The 27341-nt window shown below is 43.4% G+C and overlaps 2 protein-coding genes across 3 annotated transcripts in view; both read right to left on the bottom strand.

Annotated features, from left to right (window-relative positions):
• ATOX1 (antioxidant 1 copper chaperone) overlaps positions 1-27341 on the bottom strand; it is a 250087-nt gene that overhangs the window by 140442 nt on the left and 82304 nt on the right. The gene's annotated exons all lie outside the window — the stretch shown is intronic.
• Positions 1-27341, bottom strand: part of GLRA1 (glycine receptor alpha 1) — an 88512-nt gene that overhangs the window by 37833 nt on the left and 23338 nt on the right. For both annotated transcript variants that reach the window (XM_056866915.1, XM_056866916.1), the window contains exons 2-3: positions 24431-24561; positions 6240-6307 (exon numbers count right to left, since the gene is read on the bottom strand). In XM_056866915.1, the coding sequence (XP_056722893.1) occupies positions 6240-6307; positions 24431-24561 (199 nt within the window). The remainder of the gene's footprint in view (positions 1-6239; positions 6308-24430; positions 24562-27341) is intronic.

The following is a 27341-nucleotide window of genomic DNA, read 5'->3' as shown; positions in this document are numbered from 1 at the left end:
TTTATTTAGAAAATTTGTATGTCACCTCTCCAGAGTTGCTCGAGGCAGCTCACAACAGTAAAACAAATAAGCAATAAAACACTGTAAAATCATTTTTTTTAAAAAAAACACATAAATAAAACAATTCCAACCAATAAAAGCCATACTATTAAAAACAGCCAACAAATTCAGTCCAGGGCATAACAGAATATAAAATGCTGTCTAAAGTGAGTACCCAGCTTGCTGGGGGTAAAGGGAAGATGACTGAAGAAGACACTGGCAAACCACCCTGTAAACAAAAGTCTGCCTAGTAAACGTTAGGATGTGATGTTACCCCATGGGTCAGGAATGACTCGGTGCTTGCACAGGGGACCTTTACCTTTACTTTTTAAAGTGATATTGATAAAAAAATACTTAGACCAGAAGCTGACCATCTAGAAAAATGAAACCACTTAGTTAAAAGCCTGGGTAAAGAGCTATGTTTTGGCCTGGCTGGCACCTAAAGGACAGAAAAGTATGAGTCAGGTGACCTTCAAGGGGATGGCATTCCAAAGATGAGGTACCACCACTGAAAAAGCCCTGTCTGTGATTGCAGAAGCCCTGTCTTCCTTCTGCAGGCACAGATATCGGAGCTTGTGCAGATGATCCCAGTTGGTAGACTGGACAATGTGGCAGGAGGTGGTTCTTCAGGTACCCCAGCCCCAACCCATGTAGGGCCTTATAGGTAAGAACAAGCACTTTGAATTGTGCTGAGAAACAGATGGGCAGTCAATGTGTATCTAGGATGTAGATTGTAGGAAGGAGCATGTCTCAGTAACAGTGAAAAGAATTGATGCAGTGGGCAAGATTCTTAAAAAAAAAAAAACTAATTTGTTTGAGGTTATAATTCCTAAGGTCTGAATTAAGCACCTGAAGAAGAAGAATAGGTTTTTATACCGCACTTTACTCTGCCTTAAGGAGTCTCAAAAGCAGTTTACAATCACATTCCCTCCCTCTCCCCACAACAGGTTACTTATGAGGTAGGTGGGGCTGGGAGGGTTCTGAGAAGTGTGACTGGCCCAAGGTAACCCAGTAGGATTCTTGTAGAGGAGCAAGCAATCACACCCCATTCTCCAGATTAGAGTCCACCGCTCTTAACCACTGCACCATGCTGGCAGAGAATAGTCTGTTATCTCTAACTGTAGATGATGATGATGTGAGCTCTAGCCCTGTGGCAAACCATACACAGATTCCAGCAGACGGCAAATCCACAGAAGCAGTTTTATTGGTTATCATCGACAGGTTTCAGAAGCCATATTCAAATGGACACTAGTAAGGGGCAAAGGCAAGGTACATGGCATATATGGAAAAGCAAAAGGAGATAACTGGTAACCCAGGCAACCCCCCTCCCAGAGGCAGGAAGGAGTACTTGGCGATTCCCACAGTATGGGAATCTATGAAGACTAAACACGGGGCATGGACTGGCCTTGGACAGAATAGCAAAACACCTCCTGGAAGTACAACCATGAACCATCCTCATGGCCTGCTCCTGACAGAAGATGAATATCATCTTGGTTTGATTACAAGATTACCAGCCACTTGCTAGAACCAAATATTTCTACAGGTTTATCCACAGAGCCTTAAGTCTTCTGCCTTCAGACATCACTTTTAATGGAGGTGGGCTGTGCACAAACTTGGGTTGTTGCTGGGCTCACATGCAGACCTCACTTCTCTCTCCTTTTCCTCCTGTTTTCTTGCCTGGAGAATCCCAGCATGCAGTTGCATGGGCTAACCAGAGTGAATTTTTCCACTATACACTAGGGTTTTAAATTGAGATTTAACTTGGGTTTAGAATCCTGTTTTTTGGTTTGGGATTCATATCCATGAGATTCTGAAATCTCTGACCATTATTTTCATTGGGGCATATACATGAGGGTCTGGGGCAGCTGTTTAAAAAGATAATCACACCAAATTTGCACAAAACACAACCCCTCCCCTAAGTTTCAAGCTGATTGAACAAAGGGGTTCAATTCCACAGACTTCCAAGGTAGCTGAGTCTCTGTGGAGCTGTACTCCTCTCTACTTATTCCTAAAATGGCAGTCAAGCAGCAACTAGCAGGAGAGCTCTGGCCAGCTCCGGTATTAAATAAACCTGTCTGCATTTTCCTACTCTTACAGTGACTGACTGACAATAAAAGTTTTGTACTATTCCATTGAAAACTCCGCATTTGCCATCCTTCCTTGTTGGTCGTCTGTTTGTTTCCTTTCACAAAGTGAAAGTGGCTTCATTGGCAGATCCCCCCATCCCTTCCCATCAGTTTCCCATTATTCTGTATGGGGATTTTTTGGGGAGGGGACTGGAGTGGCTGGTTTTCAACAACACGGCACCAAAATCGCAGCAGACTAAGTTCTGCCTTAGGACCACTAAAGGACCACTAAGTTTCAAGTGAATTGGACCAAGGGATCAAATTCTATGAGTCCCTGAACAAGCTGCTCCCAGCTCTCTATTTTCTCAGCCATAGTGCTTACAAAGGCACTGTGCAAGGGCTCCACCCACTTGACGAAGGAAAAAGAACTGAGGCTTTCTGCAGCTAGTCAACAAAACAGAGGGTGGAAAGACCCAACCCAAAAACAAAGTTGGGTACTCAAAAGGTTGGGTGAAACAAGACCTAAATAAAACAATGAAATATATTTATTATAAAGCGCTTATGCATATATTAAAACAAACCCAGGGTTGATAATTAAAAACACATGCCAAAGGCATTTCTGCAGCTAGTCTCCAAAGGTGACTAGCTGGAAGCATTCGGTGCTCCTCCCTTGCAAGGATCCAATTGGAAGGGAGAAATTCCATTGCCCAGGAAATCAGTAGAATCAATGAAAAACATGAAAACATGTTTAGCCAGCTCATAGTGACTGATGACAAAAAAACAACATGGATTGTCTGGGAGGGGGTTACATAATATCCCAAAATAACAGATTTTTGGAAAATAGTAATGTACACCCCTAGTTCTTTCGAGTACAAGCAAAAGTGATCGTATTAAGTTATTGCTATACCATCTACACTGGTTTCTAATATCTTAAAGGCACTGTTTTTGACCTTTAAAGCCCTGAGTTTCTTAGGTCCAGAGTATGTGAAGGAGGCCATATCAACCATCCTGACACTCAAGGGTGGCACAAAGGTCTTCCTCAGAGAACCAGCCCTAGCGGAATTCAGTTGGGGGAGAACCTGGGAGAAGGAGTTTTGCTGTTGTCCCCCGATTTTGGAAGTCCCTTCTACAGGAGCTGAGACCAGCTTCTTCCCTAAAGGCCTTATGGATGGATTTGAAGTCATACCTTTTTCAGAGTGCCTTTGAGAAAATGCTATAGCAGGGGGAAGCAGGGCTGTGCAAAAAAAAGAAAAAAAAAGAATGTAAAATTCGGGTTCGGGTTTATTGGTCCCTATTTTTTTCAGTAAACCCAAAATAAGCCGAATTCCCATACTGGTAAATATTGGAATTCGGCTTCTTTCCGGGTTTCACGAAAAAATCAGGTTCAATAAAGCCTATGGGGCTTTCCATGGCTCCTGGGGGCATTTTTGCAGGCAGAGCTCACTAAATTTTCTGCGTGGCTCCAAGGGACTCTCCTTACGAGAACCCCCAAATTTGGTGGAGATTGGGTCAGGGTGTCTGGAGTTATGGGGTCTGGAAGGGGTCACCCCATCCTCCTCCATAGAAAAGAAATAGCAAAGTGGCTGTATTCAGATTCTTTAGTGGGATCTTTGCTATGTATCTCAATGGAGGAGCCAGGCTTTAAATCGTGGGAAAGTTCACCCCGCTCTTCCAAAGAGATACAATGTATCTCTGCAAAAATGGCCCCCAGGAGCCACGGAAAGCTGCTCCTGAAAAAGCCGGATATTTATCCGGCTTTTTCGGGTTTTGCAAATTCGGCTTTGCCATCCTCCCCGGTTTTGCGGACTTGGTAAACCTGAACTCGAAATTTACTGAAATTGCTTTTTTCGGGGGGTTGGGGAGTTGGTTCGGGTTTTACCGAATGCACAGCCCTAGGCACTATTGAGAAACTGACTTGCACTGATTTTGCTGTATTTTATTTATGTATTTACTTCATTTTGTTTCCCACCTTTCTCCCCAGTGGGTAGCCAAATGGGCTTACATCATTCTCCTCTCCTCCATTTCTCCTCCCAACAACCCTGTGAGGTAGGTTAGGCTAACAGTGTATAACTGGCTCAAGGCTAGCCATTGAGAGTGGGGATTTGTACCTGGGTCTTTCAGATCCTAGTTTGACACTCTAACTGCTATACCTCATAGGATCTCTTATTGTATTTTACTGGCTTTTTATTGATATTTACTGTATTTTATTGTGCTGTAAAATACTTTGGGGACTTTTTAGTTGAAAGGCAGTCTATAAACTATTTTTGCTTTTGATAATCCATTCCCAATTAATCATTCTCCTGCCTCTCATTTATTTTCTGTTGTAGTCTGCTCCTTTCTTTCTTGTTCCCTCTCCCCTAATTTATCAGTCACAGTGAGTGGGTTCTACTGGCAACCATGATCTGTAAATTCCTTACAATTTTATAATCCCCTCCTTTGTGTTTACTTTAAAAAATAAATAGAGGCCCACCACCCAGAGTTACTGCTCAGTCATAGAGCAGTCCTAAGCAGAGTTACACCGCTCTAACCTAAATGAACATAGAAAGTATGTAGCACTGCTTAAGACTGCATTGCTAATTTCCTGATATGTTCCCTTTCTTTGCATTCTTTCTAGCTCTTATTATTTCCCTTTGGGTTGTGTTCCAAACTGTGCTTGTGAATTCATTAGACCTTTGCATGTTGACATGACAATAGCTACTGATTTGTGTGCTATGAAGACTTCCTCTAGTGTCTTTAAATGTCAACGTTAATGTCTTATGTGTAAACTGCAAGTCCCAATACTGGCATTTTAATTATCTCTCTAGAGAAAAGCTGGAAGTGGAATAACTATGTACATTTTACCCCAACTGGAGCAGTATCCTCCCATAGTGATCCTAAAACTGAACTGTAGCTATTATCAGACTCTGCTGGTTATATTTGGTCAGTAGTGATTCTTTTTGTTTAAAAAAGGTACAAGTACTCATATATAAGGTTGTGCTGATTTCCACCAATCCCATCCTTGGGATTCAGGAAAAAAAACCCTGTCCAAGTACTGTACTCAGTACTGCACTCAGTACTGTACTCAGACACACAAAAGTCCTGCTGACCAGAAAAGCAAAAGGTCAGATTACTACTCTCTCAGTTGAAATTTTAATTTTCCTTATGAAAATGACTTGAAAAGGCAATTTCATTTCAATTCTAAAGTAACTGGATTTTTGACAAGCTGTTTCACAGCAAACATTTTCCCACTGATTACCATGTGTAACACTGACACCTATCATGCATTAATGAAAAGCATATATTTCTGTTTAACACTTATATTTAAGTGGGGAATTTTTTCCTCAAGAATAACATGTACTTTATCTGATGGTACAGATACTGGTATCCATATCCTATATACCAAGAAATGAAAGAGAGGCCCACATTGAAACTTAGAAATCAGTTAAGGGGTGGTATATGATGCCACAACGAGGACTCCATTCTCAAACCCATAAAGATGCCATCATAATGATCACATGAGCAATTGTGCACCTTGACCATTTTACTGTCACAGCATATTACCTATCAGTTTGCAGCTTATATAAAATCAACCGAGGATACAAAGAATATAATGAGGGTTAGTTGCACATTGGAACACAATTGACGCAGAAACTGACCCAGATATTTCCACCATTTGGGTTACACTCTGTAGCTTTCATTGACATCTGAGCTTTCTATTTTTGCATGGTTGGTCAGAAAATTACTAGGACATTACATAAACCAGTGGTTTTCGAATGCTGAATAGTGTAGTACCAATACTACCAGTCCAGGGAAGGAGTCAGTTGACTCTCCTGATGCTGGGCAGAATGTTTAATTTTATTCTGTTTTCAAGAGGAAATAATGTCCCATCCTGTTAGCATCGAGAGAGTAGTGAATTGACATTGAGCTTCATTGTTACATATTTTCGATTTATCCCTTTCATCTGCATACCCCTTCAAAGCTTATGTTAAAAGTTGGTCTAGAAAAACAACAAACAAATAAATTATATCCTTCATCATATGAAAAGCAAAAAATCTGAGCTTTTTAATAACACCTGTGTTACCTAACTTGGACAGGCTATACAAAATGAACAAATAAGAATGCTATACTTTTTTTTTTTTTTTTTTTTTTACGCACCATAGTAGTTTCTGCAATGGACCCAAAACTGTTGATGAAAATGTTGCAGCTGACATTCACTGCAGGGCCTGCAAAGCAAGTAAAAATTGATCAGGGATTTCCTGAGCCTTCATTAGCAAATGAAGTTCAACATTACTCTATTGAGTATGCCTTACTGTACATCACCAAAATGCTGTGATATGGATTCCTAAAAAATCAGGGTATACATTGGCTACCATGAACCACTGAGGGTTGCCAGGATGGAACCAGGAGATATGTACTGTACTTTTACAATATAATGGGAGATGATTGACTACAGCTTCTGTGATCCATTCTTCCCCTGGTCCTGTTACGTGCTCTCACTCCAGTCTGTTGCATTCTGTGCTATACAACCTCTCTGGAAACATGCAAGAATTACCTGTGAAGATGCTGGTGTGACAACAAAACATGCAAGAATTACCTGTGAAGATGCTGGTGTGACAACAAAACATGCAAGAATTACCTGTGAAGATGCTGGTGTGCCAACAAAACAAAAGCCGGATGGGGAGAGATGAGCATTGTACTTGGCAGATACTCTGCACATATATAAAACTTTTCATTGGACTAAATCAAGAGTAGGCAACCTTTTTAATGTCTCAATGTCAAGATGCTGATGTGCTGTCAGACAAAATGGTTGGGAGGAAATGATGAGTGTTGTCTTTGGCTGGACCCGTGGGGGCAAGCTGAGACCCAACAATGTCGCCAGCGCTGCTTGCCTCAGTTCCTTGGCCAGATAACTGGTCCTGAGCAACATGGTCTGGTGTATTGCCGTTTGACATATGTGGCAAGTTGCTCACCCCGTTATAGCAGAAGGAGTTGGGGACAGGACCAAGGAAGAAATGGATGGAAAATACCACTGTTACCTACAGCACACATCTTCGGGTTGTAACCTGGCTACCCTAGGAAGGAGAGAATTGCAGCCTGTCTAACTGACTGCCAGTCTAACTGAAGAAACTACAAGATCTTCAAAGATAGTTTAACACAAGGGCTTGTCTGCGCTTGGCTGAGATGCTGTCTTCATTGCTTTCTAGTAAATTGCGGTGTGCAGAGCTCAATGGACTCCGAGGCTTAGGCTGGACATTTAACTCCTCAAACAGTTCAGTGTATAGGAATGGTGCATGCTGCTTTGTGTCATACTTCCCTCCCCGGTGTTTACTGTCTTTTCAGTACTAAGACTTATTAGACAGCAGGAAGGAGTAAGCTGGGCATGGTTCCCTGAAATTACACCACTGGGAGCTCTTCTAGTAGGGTTGCCAACCTCCAGGTACTAGCTAGAGATCTCCTGCTTTTACAACTTATCTCCAGCCAATAGAGATCAGTTCCCCTGGAGAAAATGGCTACTTTGGCAATTGGACTTTATGGCATTGAAGTCCCTCCCCTCCCCAAACCTCCCTCTCCTCAGGCTCCGCCCCCAAAACCTCCCATCAGTGGCAAAGAGGGACCTGGCAACCCTCTCTTCTAGCTGGGTACCCAAGGTTGGTAATTATATATATAATTAATGAAAATATAATTTATTGGAAGTGCTATGTCTAGATTAAAATTATTTAAAAAACTTTAAACTAGCACAATGGCATTTCCTGAGGTTGATGCCTCTAACCACATGCCAGATGCGTTTTGGCCTATTTGGCCTTCATCACTGGTCAATTAAAACCCATGTAACACCTGTACACATTTACAAAAATATAAACATATACAAACAGTTTAAATTAAACCAGGCATGTATATAGGTTGTATACTATATTACCAATTACTCAAACATCTGGTAAGATTGACTCTAGTTGTAATACTGGTTTACATATGTCTTCCTTATACTATGTGTGCAGTTATCAACCTAGTAAAGCGTAGGCTGTCCCTTGTCAAAACATGAGTGGCAAAGGGCATCCTATCTGGGAGCGGCAGGGGAGGATTAGCACCAGAGACCTGAATTTTTAGCAGTGTGCTCTGAAGTGATCCAAAAGGCACCATCTGGAGGTTTGCTCTGTTTCACCTTTGTCTTAATACCTGTTATTACTTACTGTTCTACCTTGGAGAGATTACAGGATTAAACACACCAGCAAACCTATTCCAAATATAAATAAGTCTTTGTGAATGGCAATAGCAGACTGTGAAATTCAGTCAGGATAATATATCAATCTATATTCAGGGCTAGGATCTGCCTGACTGAACACAAAGGGGAAGAGGCCGAGGAGAGCTTCATCCAGCTTCAGAGGTCTTGCCAGGAAACAGCTGTAGCCAGCTATCTAGACTCACTGAACCTAGGATTCCTTTTATAGAATCGTAAGTCTGGTTCACACATGCATGCCCATAATTGGATTTCTCTACACTTGGCTGCGGCATATGTAGGCCTGCTTCGTAAGTTCAGCGGCCCTTACATGACCACCTGTGAAAGTGCTTGGTGCTTCCCACAGGCACAGGAACATCTCTGCTCAGGGGCTCAAGTTCCTTAAGGGCAAAAACAGAGGTGACTCTGTGGGGCATTGTGATCAGATCTTCTCTGCATTTTTCAAAAACTAACAGCTTCCATGCAGGGTTGCAATTCTACTTTCTCTGACTAAATCTGACTTCCCTGCACTGTTCTCCCTCTTGAAAACAAACATGGGGTAGGTTTACATCCAGTTAGTAAATGTCACAGTAATTAGAATTATCAGCATAGGACTTGGGAGTTCTGGGGTGACATGCCTATTTGGCTATAAAGGTTACTGGGTGAACTTAAGCCAGTCACTCTCTCTAATCCTAACCTACCTCACAGGTAAGGCTGCCAGCCTCCAGGTGGTGGCTGGAGATCTCCCACTATTACAACTAATCTCCAGGTGACAGAGACCAGTACACCTGGAGAAAATGGCTGCTTTGGAAGGTGGACTCTATGGCATTATACCCCACTGAATTCCCTCCCCTCCCCAAACCCCTCCCTCCTTAGGCTCCACCCACAAAATCTCCAGGCATTTCCCAACTGGGAGCTGGCAACTCTATTCACAGGGGTATTGTGAGTATAAATTTATGCTGCCCTGAAGGAAAAGTGGGACAAACATATATAAAAAACATAGCTACGTTAAACCGCTTCTCTCCCCATGTGGCAAACCCCAGCCAAATCGAGACCCTACATAGCAGCTACTAATCTTTTAAAAACTCTGGAAAGAGCCAATAATGAATTTCCCAAGTTCATGTATGTTTGGGCCTTGTGCATGTGTATAAAGTTCCATCAAACTTATGGCAACCCTGCAGGGTTTTCAAGGCAAGAGACTAACAGAGGTGGTTTGCCATTGCCTTCCTCTGCATAACAACTATGGTATTCCTTGGTGGTCTCCCATCCAAGACCTAAACAGGGCTTACCCTGCTTAGCTTCTGAGATCTGATGAGAGCAGGCTAGCCTGGGTGTTTGGGCCTTAAACACACTAATTTGAGAGTAAATTCTACAGAAATAAATGGGCCTTAGTTTCACATAGATACTCTTACCATGCTGCCCCACTTGGATAAATAGTGAGAAGTTCTAGAGGCAGAGTAGTAGGATCTAGTTTTAATTGGATAAATGAGAGCATGGAAGATTTATGGCATCTTTGTCATTTACTAATATACATGCCTTCATTCTGGTTTTACTTTGAACACCAACACTTTTTTGGGCAGAGAATCACATTTTCAGTTGTCTTCCTTTTTTGTATGTTTAATTTTCCTTTTTTTTCCTTGTATATGTTTTCTTTTTTATAGGTTTAATTTTTTTGGCTACCCTTTATGGTATGCCAGTCCTGTCTCAGTATGAAAAAATGCGTAATTTAAACATAAGTATTTGCATGTATTAACATACGCTAATGAGTTGTTGCCACTTCCTTCTTTGGGATCAATTGCCATTTCAGCTGCAGGCTAGAAAACCGCAAGCTTTATTATATCTGCCATCTTTCTTTAAAAGTGCTTGATGTTCTTCAGATGTGCAAAAAGAACTATTGCTTTTGTCTGGCAGTTCATATGCAGCAAATAAACTTCACCATGCTCTAATGCGTTTACTAAGAATGGCTATATTGAAAGCTATGGCCCCTGGCCACTCCAAGGCTGCATCAGTTATGATAAAGGATGTTTTCTTGTCCTTTTGCACAATGCCGGTATCAATGATATGGTATGGATACTGAGCTCAAATGTACAGGTTCTCTCAGACTATCTTTGGCTTTACTTAAACTACAAATCCATGCTGCTTTAACAGTTTCCATGGCCTTAAGAAATCTGGGAAACACTAGTTTTAAGAGAAGGGTTAACCGTCTCTAGCAAAAGAAGTTTCCTTAGGATGCTCAAACACCAGACTCTCTGTCTGTTCTCTGGTTGTGCAAAGCTGCTGACTGTCCATTCATCAGTTTGAAGTTTGTGGGCAGTTTGAGCCTGTTCATTGAGTTATTTATTCAGCTAGTACAGTACAGTACTGAGTAAGCAGCAGTGTTTCATGCATCTGCATTCTCACTGAACCCAATGACTGTCCTACTTCCTCCTCCCCAGACCTATTGTTGCTGCATGCCACTCAAGAACCAATGGTATAAACAAAGAGCGAGCAAATCAATCCATCCACTAGTGATTATAAATTAACTTTGAAAAAACCTAACCATTTGGTGCATGTACAAGTCTGTATTATCAGTAGGGTTGCCAGCTCTGGATTGGGAAAAAGATACGTTTACTACAGTCCTTCCCTAACTTTTTGGTGAAAGTTAAAAGCAGGAGAGGCAAAGGAACTGCCAGATAACACTACAATTACTATGCTTGATTTGTATAATTAGCAGAAGAATTGCATAACATGCAAATTAGGCCACCCAGATTTGGAGACCTTGACTGTGGCAAACCTAATCTCATCTAATTATTTAGAAAAGTACAAATGCGGTATGATAATATTTCCATGTGCTCTTTCAATAGAAATATTAACTTACGTTAAGAGTTCAAGTAGAAAATGGTGGACATTGTGTGGCTTTCCCAAAAAAAGTCTCCCTCCACCTCTTGCCTTTAATTTTTACTAACAGAAATGAAGAAAAAAAACTGACCCTGTCTTGTGCAGCCATAGTGTTATTTTCATTTAGATCCGAACCATTAAAATGCCTCTGTGACTTATTGGTGGTTCATTTAAATGATGGGTTCAGACGATAACCCTGAGCTCTGCAAAGCTGCTGCTGTGAGTTTCATATAAATTGGATACTGATTTATGTGTGACAGACTAAGCCAGCAAACTCCCCCCCCCCCACAGGGGGAAGTGCAGTTCATTGAAATAAATCTGAAATTAAATTATCTTGAATAAAATTACAATACAACTGCCTTCAGCAGAAGGGTAATGTATATATTTCATTAAATATTAAAGTTTAATTTCTTTTGTGTATACGTGCATGCTGTGATGGGAAGAAGTTCCTGGGATGCATTTCTTTTAACCCTCTGATGCTGTGTCTCCCAGCATCTCAGAGCCTTCTCTTTACCTGGTTTTCTAGAAGAATTTGTAACATCACAGCTTTAGTTTATACAAGCTGCAGACCAAGCTTTCGTCTGGGAGATGTGAGTTTAAATCCTAGCTGAACTGCCTAGCTGAAATTAAATCAAAAGAGTTTTCGGCTGAACACTAGGAAGAACTCTCTGACAGAGTGGTCCCTCAGTGGGACAGGCTTCCTCTGGAGGTGGTGGACTTTCCTTCTTTGGAGGTTTTTAAGCAGAGGCTAGATAGCCATCTGTCAGCAATGCTGATTCTGTGAACTTAGGCAGATCATGAGAGGGAGGGCAGGAAGGGTTGTGTCAGTGCTTGGCTCTTGTAGCCCCTTATCACATGCCCAGGGTGATGCCGATTGCCACTTTGGGGTCAGGAAGCAATTTCCATCCAGGCTACATTGGCCAGGGATCGCAGAGTTTTCTTGGCCATCTTCTCGGCATGGAGTAGGGGTCAATGGGGGTTTGCGGGAGGAGGTAATTGTGAATTTCCTGCATTGTGTAGGGCGCTGGAATAGATGACCCTGGTAGTACCTTCTAACTCTATGATTTTATGATTCTACCAACTCAATAAGTGGCCTTGGGCAAAGCATGGTCAGTCCCCCATCCATAAAATCATCTCCCCAATTAAAAAAAATTAAAATTATATTTTAAAATCCCATGGCGCAGAGTGGTAAGCTGCAGTAATGCAGTCCAAAGCTCTGCTCACGACCTGAGTTCAATCCTGACGGAAGTTGGTTTCAGGTAGCCGGCTCAAGGTTGACTCAGCCTTTCATCCTTCCGAGGTCGGTAAAATGAGTACCCAGCTTGCTCAGGGTAAAGGGAAGATGACCGGGGAAGGCACTGGTAAACCACCCCATAAACAAAGTCTGCCTAGAAAACATCAGGATGTGACGTCACCCCATGGGTCAGGAATGACCTGGTGCTTGCACAGGGGACCTTTACCTTTTATTGTGACTCCTACCATTACCATCAAATAATATTCTTGATGATTTACTGAGTTTCCTTTTAACAATATCATCTGTATCACATGTCTAAACAGGAAGGGTGAATAGATATGCTTTCTTGGTAACTTTATCTCAGTGATGGAAAACCTTTTTGGTGGATGTTACTTTTATATAATCAGTATAAAAATAGTTGCAATTGACATAGTGATTCATAATCTAGATGGCCCTTTGCCTCACAATGACCTTGTAAGGCAAATCGCTGTTATTCCCCTTCTGCAGACAGAGAGCCAAATCAAAGGTGGGTGGGAGAGAGAGATTTGTTCAAGGCACAAATCTTGTGCATCCTCTCAGATCTGTTCATGGCTTTCCTTTAGCTGCCCTTTCATCTTTGGTAAGTAGACCAAATAGGTTAGCTTGGCCCAAGCTTGTCAGACCTTGAGAGCTGAGCAACATTGGCCATAGTCAGTGCTTGGATGGGAGAGCACCAAGGTTGTTATTTCAGAGGAAGGCACTGGCAAACCACTTCTGCTCACCTCTTGCCTGGAATACCCCATGGATGGGATTGCCATGAGTTGGCTCTGACTCAACAGATGGGGTTGCCACGAGTCAGTTCTTTTCCATCATCTCAGGTTATATGAATAGCTTCAGCCAGAAATGAATCTTTTTCAGTTGCCACATCATTTTGGAACAGCCTTCATATCTGTTCATCAGATTTCTTCCATCCTTTACTTTTGGAAAGCCAGCAACATCTGGCTGTTTCAGAGAACATATTGATGACAATGATTATTGGTCTCTAGGTTTAAAAATGGCAGTTGGCTGAAGTAGCATAAATTTTGGATTTTGTTATTGTGGGTGAAAGTAGTGAGATGTTTTATGGTTAGGCTGTGCCCTTAGTGTTTGCATTATTAGAAGAAGAGCTGGTTTTTATATGCTGATTTTCTCTACCTTTAAGGAGACTCAGACCAGCTTACAATTGCCTTCCTTTCCTCTCCCCCAACAGACACCTTATGAGTAGGGTTGCTAGGTCCTTCTTCACCATCAGTGGGAGGTTTTGGGGGCAGAGCCTAAGGAGGGTGAGGTTTGGGGAGGGGAGGGACTTCATCGCCATAGAGTCCAATTGCCAAAGCGGCCATTGTCTCCAGATGAACTGATCTCTATCAGCTGGAGATCAGTTGTAATAGCAGGAGATCTCCAGCTAGTACCTGGAGGTTGCCAACCCTATTTGTGAGGTTGGTGGGACTGAGAGAGTTCAGAGAGAACTATAACTAGCTCAACATCACCAAGCAGGCTTCATGTGGAGGAGTGGGGAAACAAACCTGGTTCTCCAGATTAGAGTCCACTACTCTTAACCACTACATGATCCTAGCTCTCACACCATGCCAGCAACAGATTTCTTTTTAACAATTTTGTCTGGGTATGTCATCCTAACTGTTAAGTTCCCTGGGCTTTGCTGAAAGGAGAGGATATGTTTTAAATAAAGAAATCAAATAAAAGAGGGAAAGTCAGCTTACTGGGCGGTGCATGGAACATCATAAATGCCTTATTGATATGGCTTGTAACTGCAAAGGGAAACGGTTGCTTGTAGCTTCCAAATACACAGTTAAACCCATTCATTCACAAGCACTCTGAACAGTGAACCTGGGATAGCCAAAGGATGGTAACATTGGGCATACCTAATGACTGGAAACTGCCAACGATGACCAACACCTCATGGTCGCAGGTGCCGCACAGTACACTTTTAAACAGCTGCTGTTTATTTCCTGTTTATGGGAGTTCACCAAACCTAATTATACCTCTGAAGCAGACTCCCAAATCCAATTTCATTGAACTATATTGGCTTTCTTGAAGTTTGCCTTGGAACATTTCCAAAGTCTGTGCATCTATAGCTTTCTTTAGCGGCGGGGGGGGGGGGGGAGATAGAAAGGGCCTGCTTATGTAAGCAGGTTTGCAGTGCAATCCTAAACTCAGTTACACCCTTCTAAATTCACTGATGTTCACAGGTTTCTAGAAGGAAGTAACTCTAGTCAGGATTGCACTGCTAATCTGATTGGCTGGGGATTAAGTTTCTGTTGTAGTTTCAGCTAGTGAATTGGATTTTTAATTCAATTTTAATAGGGTATATATTTATTATGTTGCTTGCTCTGTGTCTCTGAGAAGGGGGAATTAACAATTTCGACTGAGCAAATAGTCATCTGAGTGTTTGCAACTGGCCTCAGGAGCAATTGAAGTAGATAATAATTTCTTGGAATTCTGTGTTCAGCATAGTTGATTAGTTGCTCCTCAAAGCATTGAGGACCACACATTATAGATTTACTCAACAAGTGCAAGTACTCCGTTTATTGATCTGCATCGTCATTAGTTCCCAGCAAACCATTATGGATTTTGAAAGGGATGTTCAAAAGTGGAAGAATGGGCTTAAGTTATGAACCAAAATCTCTCACTGGTCCAGTCCCCATTGTTGAAAGGCTATAGCCCTGCTCACAAGTTACAGTGAACAAATCCACAGAGCACCCTTGATTTTTGTTGATAAGTGTGTTGTGTAATTCTCAGGTTCCATTCAATGCATACACAGTTCAACATGTGATTCAGATCCCACATTCATCCAGGTGCTGGTCCCTGGTTTAATTTGTAAAGCGCACATGTGCTGACTCTTTCTTATAAACAGATCTATGCAAATACATGTAGGGTGTACAGGCATTCTTTCTTTGTTTCCCTTTGCTCTTAGACCAAGGTCTTGAACAATAAAACCATAAAACTTAAATAATACCCATCTCTAAAAACACCTCCCTCTGACTTTTCTCTGCAGCCTCCAAAAATTAGCAACAAAATAAGTACACTGAGGGTCAGAGTCCTCTAAGAGGAACTGAACCTTTTGCTCCAAAGTTGCTTGAGAAAATGTGGACCATTTGTTAAAACATGGCATAACCAAGGAGTCCACTGACTGAAGAGGGCAGGGACACAGCTGATCTGAAAAAGGGATCCTTAGCATACGGCCCAGCAAAACCATCGAAAAAGGGGATTAAATCTACATAACTTTGGACTAACCAGAGAATCCAGATACGAAGGAAGATTACTCTTTGATAACAGGCTCAGGGCATGCGGAGAACATGTCCTCCGAGCATCAAAATGAGTGTTATCTCTAGCACAGATCAATTTGGCCACATGTTTTCTACATTCTAGTATTTCTATATTTAGTAACATGTCTTATCTTTGAAAGAAGTCGAGATGGTGCTTGCTTTCAGTGAAGACAGCCTGTGCCAAGATGGTGGCATGCATGTGCCACCACAGGCTACATGTCAATATAAGCTTCCTTAAATGTGGGTTCATGGTAATGTGACAGATGCCAAATCAGGGCTGTGTAAAGCCTTTGGTGGATTTTCCACTGTGTATATTATCAATGCCAGCATGAACAAGCCTGAATGGTTATAAGCGTACTGGTCAACCTGAGTTACAGCATCACTGACAAATGTGCTCTTGCTGTATATGCTTACATCTGGCCACTGACTTCCAGGAATATATCCCTGAATGGCTGTGGCCCTCGCTCAGCATATGAAAATATAATCTGGGGGTGGGGGGGAAACCAAGAAGAAGCAAATATTTGAACCAAAGGCTGCGTTCCATCTCTTTAGAAAACAATGAGCCAGTGAGGTATAGGACTGAGAAGACCTGCAGTCATAGAATCATAGAATCATAGAGTGGGAAGGGATCACCAGGGTCATCTAGTCCAACCCCTGCACAATGCAGGAAACTCACAACTATCTCCCCAGTGACCTATACTTCATGCCCAGAAGATGGCCAAGGTGCCCTCCCTCCCATGATCTGCCTAAGGTTATAGAATCAGCATTGCTTCATTCTATTGCTTCAAATTCCTGCTTGGCTGTGAAGCTCAAGACTTTGGGCCTATCACTCTCTCTCAGCCTAACTCACTTCCCAGGGTCATTATGAGTATACAATTGAGGATGCCACAGAAGCTGGAAGAAGAAGAAGAGTTGGCATTTATATGCCGACTTTCTCTACCACTTAAGGAAGAATCAAACCGGCTTATCTTCCCTTCCCCTCCCCACAACAGACACCCTGTGAGGTAGGGGAGGCTGAGAGAGCTCTATAAGAGCTGTGACTAGCCCAAGGTCACCCAAGGCTTCCTGTGGAGGAGTGGGGAAACAAATCTGGTTCACCAGATTAACGGCCATCATTCATGTGTGGGAGTGGTGAATCAAACCCGTTTCTCCAGATCAGAGTCCACTGCTTGATACCACCACTTTTAACTGCTACACAATGCTGGCTCTCTCCTTGGCAGAAGGGCAGGAAGAAAAGGAGACAGCTGGTTTCTTTTACACTGGCACAGTGATCTGTCTTCTACAGCATCCTACTTTGCTAGTTACCATCACGGAATTTCTGAAAACTAAAAGACAAATATCTTGGCCATCCGGGCCATAATAAATGATGGCAAAGTGGGAGAGAATGTTTGTCTTATTGGTATGTTTTTATGCTGCATGCTTCTTGCTGTGCAACAGAAAAGACGTGTCATGCTGCGCACCTTAAAGAGACTGAAGGAAGTTCTACACAGGTGGGAGCAAACATTCACCATACCTGTTAAGAGAGTTTCTAGCTACACCAAGATACCTCCAAAGGGATTTTAGATATCCACTGTCCTAATCCTGTTATATTGTTCATTGGGTGTCCCATCCTGTTGATTGCATTGACTTCTAGTGTGTAATATGCCTTGAGTCTCATCTAGAAAGGCAGGCTATAAATAACTAAATGAATAGTAAATCAATCAATGAATGAATAATAAGAGAGTGAGGGTTTTTTTCGCCATCAAGTCACAGTTGACCAATGGCGACCTCATAGGGTTTTCAGGGCAAGAGGGATTTGGAGGTGGTTTGCCATTGCCTGCCTCTATGTCATGACTCTGACATTCCTCGGTCTCCCATCCAAATACTTGTCAGAGTCGACCCTGCTTAGCTTCTGAGATCTGACGAGAGCAAGCTAGTTGGGGCTATCCAGGAGTGAGTTGTAGGTAGATGAAAATGTGTCTATAAATTCTTTGGTCACATTTAATGTCTGTGGGATGCAGGGAAGGAATCCCTGTCAGCCATAGCAATATTTGTTCTGCTCATAAACTGCAAAATAGCTCCAGGAAAGTTGGGAGACTTCAACTCTACTTCTGTCTGGGACATCCAACTTTGTATGTCTTTGGGAAACCAAATGTTCAAAAGCTGGATAGCTCAAGGCTCATTATTGCAGAACTGCTCCATTTGGACGATGAGGAATGGTCATAAGAAAAATAGAAAATGTTCTTTCTGGTCAGGTTCTAGGGGAGTTATACAAAAACAAAACAACCTCTAGTCAAATTTGTTTGTTTGAATCATTTTACACCCGACTGCACAGGGATCTTTTCAAAGGGCAGATTGACCTCAACAACTATCGCTATATTCTGATGGCACAAAATCATCCAGAGTCTGCTTCCCTCATCAGATATGGTACTTAATCGGAATGGATTTCATGCTGTGTACAGAGTGCTCATATACAGAGTAGCTATTCTGGCCAGCCGTGCCTGGGTGATGGCTCTGGCAAAGCCCAAGGCAGATAAAGCAGCAGCTGCATATTTATTAAGGAGCAGACTCTTTCATGTGACAAGAAATCAGCTCAGAAAAGCAGTGGGTCTCTTCATCATTCCCCAGTGCAATGCTTCACATTATGACTCCTGGGAAATATTGATGTCACCTTGGTGTCTTCTGCAGCAAATGCATAAGGTGGTGAAAGGAGGCTTTCTCTTTTAGGGCACTATCTGCCCCAGAGATCTCCGGCATTGAAGGTGTAGGCTTGGTGTGGGATGCCGAGGAGAACTTGGCTATCTGACTGGTGTATGGTCACCCAATACACCAACAGATACCTTGTTGAGCTTGCTTGAGGCAGCGGCTGGCTGGGCCTTAGAGTTTCCCAGGCTGATAGTGCTGGGGGACTTCAAAGTCCATGCTGATGTCGCCTCATCTTCACAGGCCTTGGACCTGGTGTATTCCATGGCAGCACTGGGTTTTTTTTCCAGGTCCTACACATCAAACAGGTCACATGCTGGATCTGATCTTTGGATTTGGGATCGATATGGGTCTGATGTTAACTGAGAAGAGCCATGGTCAAACCACTTTGTTTTAAAGGCCTGGATTGACTTCCCATCTCGTCCCTGTTTGGGTAATGGGTGGATTTATGCTTGTCTGAGGAGGCTCATGGATCCAGTTGGATTCGAGAGTGCTCTGTGGGATCCCATCTCCCCTGGCGATTTCTTAGATGAGCTAGTGGAAGACTGGCATTGCCGTCTTTCTGAGGTCATCGACGAAATTGTTCCCTGATGTCCTCTTTGCTCCTATCTCAACCGAGCTCCATGGTATACTTCAGAGCTCCGGGAGAAGAAACAGGAGCTTAGAAGGCTAGAGCAAGTTTGGCAGTAAACTTGCAACAAAGCTGGAAGAACATCTTATAGGAAAGCCTATGAGATGGCAGTGAAGGCTGCAAAAAAGGAATATTATGCAGCCTCCATTGCGTCCGCTAGCTCTTGCCTGGCTCAATTGTTTAAAATAATTTATTCACTCATATCCCTCTCAGAGGGACAGCCAAATTTAAGTGTTAATTTGGCCCTTAGCCGTAAGGCTTTTTTGAGCTTTTTTGCAGTTAAAATCTTTTTGCTTTACCACGACCTACCTGCCAATATTGATACAGTTAATGAACTGGAGGCCCCTTGCCCATCTTCAGGTCCAATACTGGACCAATTCAGTCAGCTCTCCCAGGCCAATGTGGAAAGAATCCTGATGGCTGTGAGGCCCACCACATGCCTCCTAGACCTGTGCCCATCCCAGCTGGTGAAAGCCAGTGGGGATATGGTGCGGGCTCCCCAGGACAGAACATCAACCTGTCTCTTAGTACAGGGGTCTTCCCAGAGAGTTTGAAGGAGCCAGTGGTGCATCCGCTCTTCTAAAAAACCCAAAAAACTTTAGATCTAAAGGATCTGTCCAACTACCACCTGGTTGCAAATTTACCTTTCCTGGGCAAGGTAGTTGAGAGTGTGGCAGCTGAACAGCTCCAAGCATTCCTGGAGGAGGCCTTGGCCTTGGACCACTTCCAGTCTGGCTTCCGCCCTGGTCATGGGATGGAGACAGCCCTGGTTGCCCTCACAGATGATCTACGTCGACAGCTGGATCAAGGCAGGTCGGGGCAGCTGATTTTATTAGATCTTTCTGCAACCTTTGACACAGTCGATTATGATCTTCTAGACCACTGCCTTGCTGTCATTGGAATTCAGGGCACAGCCCTCCAACGGCTGCACTCTTTTCTCCATGGTCGGGGACAGAGAGGCACCCTTTGGTGTGTGGGGTCTCACAGGGAGCGATCCTCTCCCCCATGTTATTTAACATCTACATGCACCCCCTTGCCCAGTTTGTCTGGAGTTTCAGGCTGGATTGTCACCAGTACGCTGATGACACCCCGATTTATCTGTTGATGGACAGCCATCCAGTCTCTTTCCCAGAGACACTGGCCAGGTGTTTGGATGCTGTAACTGGATGGTTGAGACAGAGCTGACTGAAATTAAATCCATTGAAACGGAGGTCCTATGGCTCGGCCAGGGTGGTTTCAAGTGGGGTGCCAACTCCCGGCTCTTGATGGCATGCAACTAAAATCTGCACCCGCTGTCAGGAGCCTGAGTGTGATCCTTGATGCCTCCTTATCGATGGAGGCTCAGGTCACAGCCATGGCCAAGGTGGCCTTTTGCCATCTCCACCAGACCAGGCAGTTGGTGCCCTACCAGTCCTGCCCTGCCCTAGTCATGGTCATCCACACCATGGTCACCTCCAGGCTAGATTACTGTAACTCGCTCTATGGAGGGCTGTCCTCAAGACTGATCTGGAAACAGAATGCCGCAGCGAGGGTCCTCATGGGGACCCAATGAGGGCTCATATTCAGCCAGTGCTCTGCCAACTGTATTGGCCCCAGGTGGAGTACCAGATCAGGTTCAAAGTGCTGGTTTTAACCTTTAAAGCCTTATACAGTTTTCTTACATCATTGCTGGCCTCCACATACTTCCCCCCACTTTTTCTTTATGCGGGGTTTCACTGCCTGATCGGGTCTCCAGTGGCTGTTATTTACTACTGATGTATGCCATCTTGTTTTATTATTGTTTGAATTTATATTTTACGGTTTTAAATGTTGTGACCCGCTCTGAGCCCAGCTTGCTGGGGATGAGGACAGGTTATAAATGTGAGGAAACAAACAAACAAACAAACAAACAAACAAACAAACAAAATACAGCCTGGAACCAGTGTATCTGCAGTACTGTCTCTCCTGGTATGTCCCCCAGTGAGCTTTATGCTCCACTAATAACAACTTGCTAGTGGTCCCCAGCCCAAAGAGGGTCTAGCTATTCTCAACTAGGGCCAGGGCTTTTTCTGCCCTGGCTCTAGGGTTGCCAACTTCCAGGTAGTAGCTGGAGATATACTATTGCAACTGATTTCCAGCAGATAGAGATCAGTTCACCTGGAGAAAATGGCTGCTTTGGCAATTGGACTCTATGGCATTGAAGTTCCTTCCCTCCCCAAACCCCGCCCTCCTCAGGCTCTTCCCCAAAAATCTCCCACTGCTGGCAAAGAGGGACCTGGCAACCCTACCTGGCCCTGGCCTGGTGGAACTCCCACCAGGGCCCTGAGGGATCATAATGATTTCTGCAGGGCCTGTAAAATGGAGATATTCCACCTGGCCTATAATTGAGGACAGCAATGGTTTATCATCAGAGCTGGCCTCCCTATTCCCCCCCAGCCCCCGCCCATGCTGCTATCAATTTATATTCCGGGGACCTGACTGCTTCTTCAAGTTGCTATGTAGGGTTGCCAGGTCCCTCTTTGCCACCGGCGGGAGGTTTTGGGGGTGGAGCCTGAGGAGGGCGAGGTTTGGAGAGGGGAGGGACTTCAATGCCATAGAGTCCAATTGCCAAAGTGCCCATTTTCTCCAGGTGAACTGATCTCTATCGGCTGGAGATCAGTTGTAATAGCAGGAAATCTCCAGCTAGTACGTGGAGGTTGGCAACCTTATCCCTACGGCCCTATGCTTTTGTGATGTGAGCCACTTGTTTTACTTGTTTTATTTGTTTTAATTTCTTAAAGGATAAGTATTTGAGAATTAGTTTTAACAAATGTTATGTATGGTTTTATTATAATGTACATTATTGGTGATGTTAGCTGCCCTGAGCCTGGCTTTGGCTGGGGATTGAGGGTGGGTTATAAATCGAAATGTAAATATAAATAAAGTAACTCAGATGTGTATAGGGTTGCCAACCTCCAGGTAGTAGCTGCAGATCTCCTGCTATTACAACTGATCACCAGTCAATAGAGATCAATTCACCTGGAGAAAATGGCCACTTTGGCAATTGGACTCTATGGCATTGAAATCCCTCCCCTCCCCAAACCCTGCCCTCCTCAGGCTCCACCCCCAAAACCTCCCGCCGGTGGCAAAGAGGGACCTGGCAGCCCTAGATGTGTTCAACATCTTTGAGCACGTATGTACATTTTTTTCAATTTGTCATTTATTTATGTTATTTATCGTCCACCTTTCTCACTGAGACGCAAGGTGGCCACAAGGCATGTATATGTACCTCTACTCTTGATGCCTTTGCTCAGATGCAACTCTGGAGTTTCCTGCACCCACATGCAGTGCTATCCAAAGTACATCTAATTGCATATTTATGCGTATTCATCCCATGCTATGCTTGTCTTTCCCTTTTGTCTTTCCTTTCCCTTTGTCAAAACTAATAGAAACATCAAACGATGGGCCGTGGAGCATTATGGTGACATTTCTGGATAGGCAATATATGTGCTTTAGTGGTACAGGGATGATAAAGCACATGCTGTGATGCTATGTGTCTTTGGGCCACACTAGGTTAAGTTTTGAGATAGATATATATATATATATATATATATATATATATATATATATATATATATATATATATATATATATATATACACACACACATGAACACTGTGAATTTCCAGCTATCTGACTCCCAGTGTACACTGAGGAAATTAAAATATCTAGTTTGCATATTATTATAAACCTTAATACTAAAGAAGCAGAAAATAGATGGTTACACACAGGTGTGACACTAAAATAAGTGCCATAATAAAAGGGGAGATTATTGAAATTTATAATCTCTTGTACAGAATGGAAACATGACTTGTAAAGGCTTTGAGTTGGGTCCTCTGATGCATGAGTAGGGTTGCCAACCTCCAGGTAACAGCTGGAGATCTCCTGCTATTTCGACTGATCTGCAGCCGATAGAGATCAGTTCACCTGGAGAAAATGGCCACTTTGGCAATTGAACTGTATGACATTGAAGTCCCTCCCCTCCCCAAATCCTGCCCTCTTCAGGCTCTGCCCTAAAAACCTCCTGACAGTAGCAAAGAGGGACTTGGCAGCCCTATGCATGAGTGTCTCCTGAGATCTCCCAAATGCTGGAGATTGAAGGACCCAAGAGGGAAGAGTTGGCAAGGAAGAGAATATCATGTCCCCTAAATTATTAAGAGATTGTGAAACATTTCCAAAGATCCTGCTGTTGAAGAAAGAATACGCTGCTGGATAGGCTTCTAAGTGGCTTCCTGAATCCCTTCCCCGAGCAAGATAATTCAGTGGAGGCTTTCATTAAATCAAATATATCATGACAATTTCTCAGAAGCAGAATCTACTCTCAGCATTCTGTTTTCTCAAGAGTGTCTTTTGCGTGCCTCTTCATCTCTTCCAAAGGAGAGGCTAAGGCCCATGCAACTTTGCCTCTCGTTTAACTGGCTTGCAACCTGTGCAAAGCAGTTACGCATGCTTCGTTTGCACGCGAGGGATCCGTAGCCCTTGAGGATAACATTGCTGGTGTGCAGACAAAGCAAGCGTAGCTGCTGTCCATGGGCAGCTCCCTTTTTTAACTGAGATGCTGGGAGAATGCCAAGTAAGATGGGAAAACCCCTTTGCCCCGACCATGTCACATTTAAATCAAGGCTCAGGCAGCAGAATGGAGAAGAAGTGAGGTGGTAACATCATGAGGTGGTAGAATTGACTGTGGGACACCACATTTTAAAATGTTTCTCTTGTAAAAATAAAACAAACCCTCCCTTTAAGCATGGGGCTGGGTTAGAACCTCTCTCTTTGATATGGTAGGTTTCTACTTAAATTAAGGTTTGTGTTTGTTTGTTTTTTAATGTGAAGGAGTGTTTTAAAAAATTCTATCCCCTACTTGCAGATTGAACTGCTGGAGCCCACTCCATCGCCTCAGAACTCTATGGCCTCATTCAGCTGTAGGGGTGCCAGACTCCAAGTGGGACCCAAGGATCTCCTGGAATTACACCTCATCCCCAGACTGCAGAGATCAGTTCCCCCGGAGAACATGAATGCTTTGGAGGGAGGACTCTATGGCATTGTAGCCCACTTAGGTCCCTGTCCTCCCCAGGCTCCACCCCCAAATCTCCAGGAGTTTCCCAGCCTGGATCTAGCAACCCTACCCCCCATCCCCGCTGGTGACCAGGAGGGACCTGGCAATCCTATTCAGCAGCTACATGTATAGGTCTGGCCTGCATCACGAGGTGAATTTATAGGAAACAAGTATGGGAGGAAAAGGAGAGAAATGGTAGCTGGCAGTTAGCAGGAAGCAATGCTTTTAAGATTCTAGACCCACAAACAGAATTGGAACAAAAGCAACCCAGTGATCACATTCTGCTCTAAAACCAAATGGTGGCGAAAACCCCAGAGAAGGCGGCAGCATACCTTTAAAATTGGGCCTGATTCTGGCATCATATCCCGATGTCCTTCCCATCAGTTTATCCAGGAAGTCTGAAGGGGACATGAGTTTAGGAGCGGATCGGGCTGCTGCTCCAGTTTCTTTGGAAGCGGCGAGGCTGAGCCAAAAAAGAAGAGAGCAAGCAGAGATTTAATTAGTAGCCTTCCATCTCTCGTTGAAATTGTATCTTTTGCCCCATGTTGTGAGGGTCTGGGATCAGAATTCATTTCGGCAAGCACATTGTTCCCATTATAAGCTGTGACAAATACCTCTGTGGATTCTTAATGAAGCTGGTCTCTGCTAATTTGTTTGCTCAGCCCAAACATTCCTGAACACAGAATCCCGACTGCTACCCCAGATCATGCAAGATAACCGAGGAAGAAAATCCCCCTGCTAATTTAGGAACAGACCCGGAGGCTAACTTAAAATCAGAAATGTGAACTTTGGCATTGTACCTTAGTGCAGAAACACACTTGAGGATTAGTCATGTTTTATTAAGGAGCATCAATTACCATGTAATTACATGGCAAATAGTGGAGGAGAGCTGGCAGTATGTTGACATTTTCTTTCATTTTTAAAAGAGTGCATGGTGCACAAGCTCTGTCAACGTCCATTTGCTTTAATAGATAGCACAAGTCTAAATTTCCTGCACAGTATGGTGAAACTTCAAGGGCCTGTGATTTCTCACACCCACTTTAGTCCATACTTGTTACCAAAAATGTCTCTGGCATGCTGGGATCTCAGCTCAAGACTCCTCAAGCATTCAGGTTCTCTGTTTTTAGTCCAAATATACTATGAGCAACAGAGTCATGTTTAATGTTGTCATTGTCCTTCTAATCACTTCTAGGTGAAATGAAGTGTGTGCCGGAAATTGAAGAGAGTCATGCCTGTTGAGATCAATGGGTCGGATCCAGACTAAACGTTCCATCCGTGGAATGGAACTTCCCTGCCTGCCTCCTCCCACTGCAGCCCACTGATCTCTACAAAATGCTTCTCCCAAGGGATAGGACACCCTGAGGCATTACGTGAAGAGCCTGGCAGTGGGAAGGGGTAATTGATGGAAATGTTCAGATAGGCTGGATGCAGCCCAGTGGATGTAAGAATGCCGCTGAAATGTGCTTTCTCTAGATTAGGGTCATAACAGTTAGTTGACTATTCCCAAACTTTTCGGGCCACCGCCCCCTTGGTCCCACAAACTCAACCCCAGCACTTCATACCCTTTCCAACAACACAGTTGAAAGGGCCCACCTCTAGTGCTCCCCTGCTGCCCCCTTGCCTTTTAGTGCCCCTTAGGTAATCCCACCGCCCCCCAGGGGGTGGTACTGCCGACTTTGGGAACCACTGAGTTAGCCCAAGAGCTCTGATAAAACGAATCTCATTGACTTAAAAGGCATAAAGGTGTAGGCAATGAAACAAACAATGGGAACTTAGCATATAAGTAGAGTTACATCCTTCTTTGACAACAAATGGTCTAACTCTGCTTAGGATGGCATTGTAAATTGAAGATACCTGAATCTGGGAAATGGGTGGAGGGATGCTAAGGCTGCAATCCATGCAAATTCACCTGAAGTCCCACTGAAGACAGTGGGCTGACTTCTGTGCATAAGATTGTACTGTGCGAAACCTGGCTGAGCTAACCTTCCATGCATTTATATGACTGAATGAGGTTATTGTGAAGTTAAAATGGAAGAGAGGAGAATGATGTCAGCTTGAGAAAGGTGGGGTATAAAGGAAGGAAACCAGTAAATAAAGAAATGGGCAATAAAGAAAAGACAATGTGACTTGTATTTTTTCTTGATATCAGAAGCTGAGTCTGGGAGGACGATCTTGATCATATGTGGGCAAGCTGATATCAGTTCAGAAAGCAGAACTCTGGGGCTTGTTCAAATAACTCACTTTATTGGGGAAAATGTATGTGGTATTGTGAAATTTGCAGGTGATTTTGCACAAGATCTCTTCAATGCATTCCCATAAAATTTGCCTTTTTTAAAGAAAATAATGTACTTTTTTCAAGCTGCCTTGAGCCTGACCTTGGTTGGGAAAGGCAGGGTAGAAGCCTAATAAATGAAAAATAATAATGATGATGATGAGAAAGTGTACTCATTTTGAGACACAGTGGTCTTTTATGCATGGCTGTTTCACTTGCCGTCCCCTCTCCGGTGACTTTGGGTCTTTGTGTTGATTATGCATGCTGTTTTCGACCGTCAGAGGTCTCCTCACTCCCCCTGTGTTTCCCCAGGTTTTGCCTGCATTTTCAAATTCAAAACGTGGGCAAAATACAAGGCGATGCAGGGGGAGAGCGAAGTGACCTCTGATGGTCAGAAACGGCATGCATAGTCAACACAAAGACCCGACGTCATTGGAGGGGTGATGGCGAATGAAACAGCCATGCAAAAAAGAGCAGTGTTACATCTTCCAGGGAAAGGTAATTCTAGCTCAGCTGGGTCAGCTTCTCTCTTACCCTTGGGCTGCTTCCCTGGCTTCCCTGGTTGGTTGGGGCTACGTTATCAGGCTGTGGAAAGCTAGTCTGTTCAATAGAGGGTGTTGCTGGCAGATCCATAGAAAGTTACATATCCATGTTTCTATGTGGGAATCTCAGTGCCAAATTTGGACTTTCCTCCACATAAGGTGCATAATGGCCATGCAGTACAGACTGTTGCTCAGTAATACTGAATACTTCTAAATATTAAACATGAAAAATGTAAACACAGTTCAGTGTTAACTGATGTAAGATTCTTGCAAGGGGAAAGAAGTGTGGAGTTGCTTGGCAAATGAGTCCCAAAAAGCAGAGCAAGCTTAGAAGTAGGTCCCATTTCAAAAAGTTTTTACTACTGACTGATAGTAGAAATGTATCCCTGTTGTTTATGGTAACAGCTGGTGCTAGTACTTTTTGATCTT

The sequence above is a fragment of the Euleptes europaea genome, chromosome 1 (assembly GCF_029931775.1).
Source record: "Euleptes europaea isolate rEulEur1 chromosome 1, rEulEur1.hap1, whole genome shotgun sequence".
Lineage (NCBI taxonomy): Eukaryota > Metazoa > Chordata > Lepidosauria > Squamata > Sphaerodactylidae > Euleptes > Euleptes europaea.
Note: the sequence above shows the minus strand (reverse complement) of the source record. Positions and strands in the feature narration are given on the sequence as shown.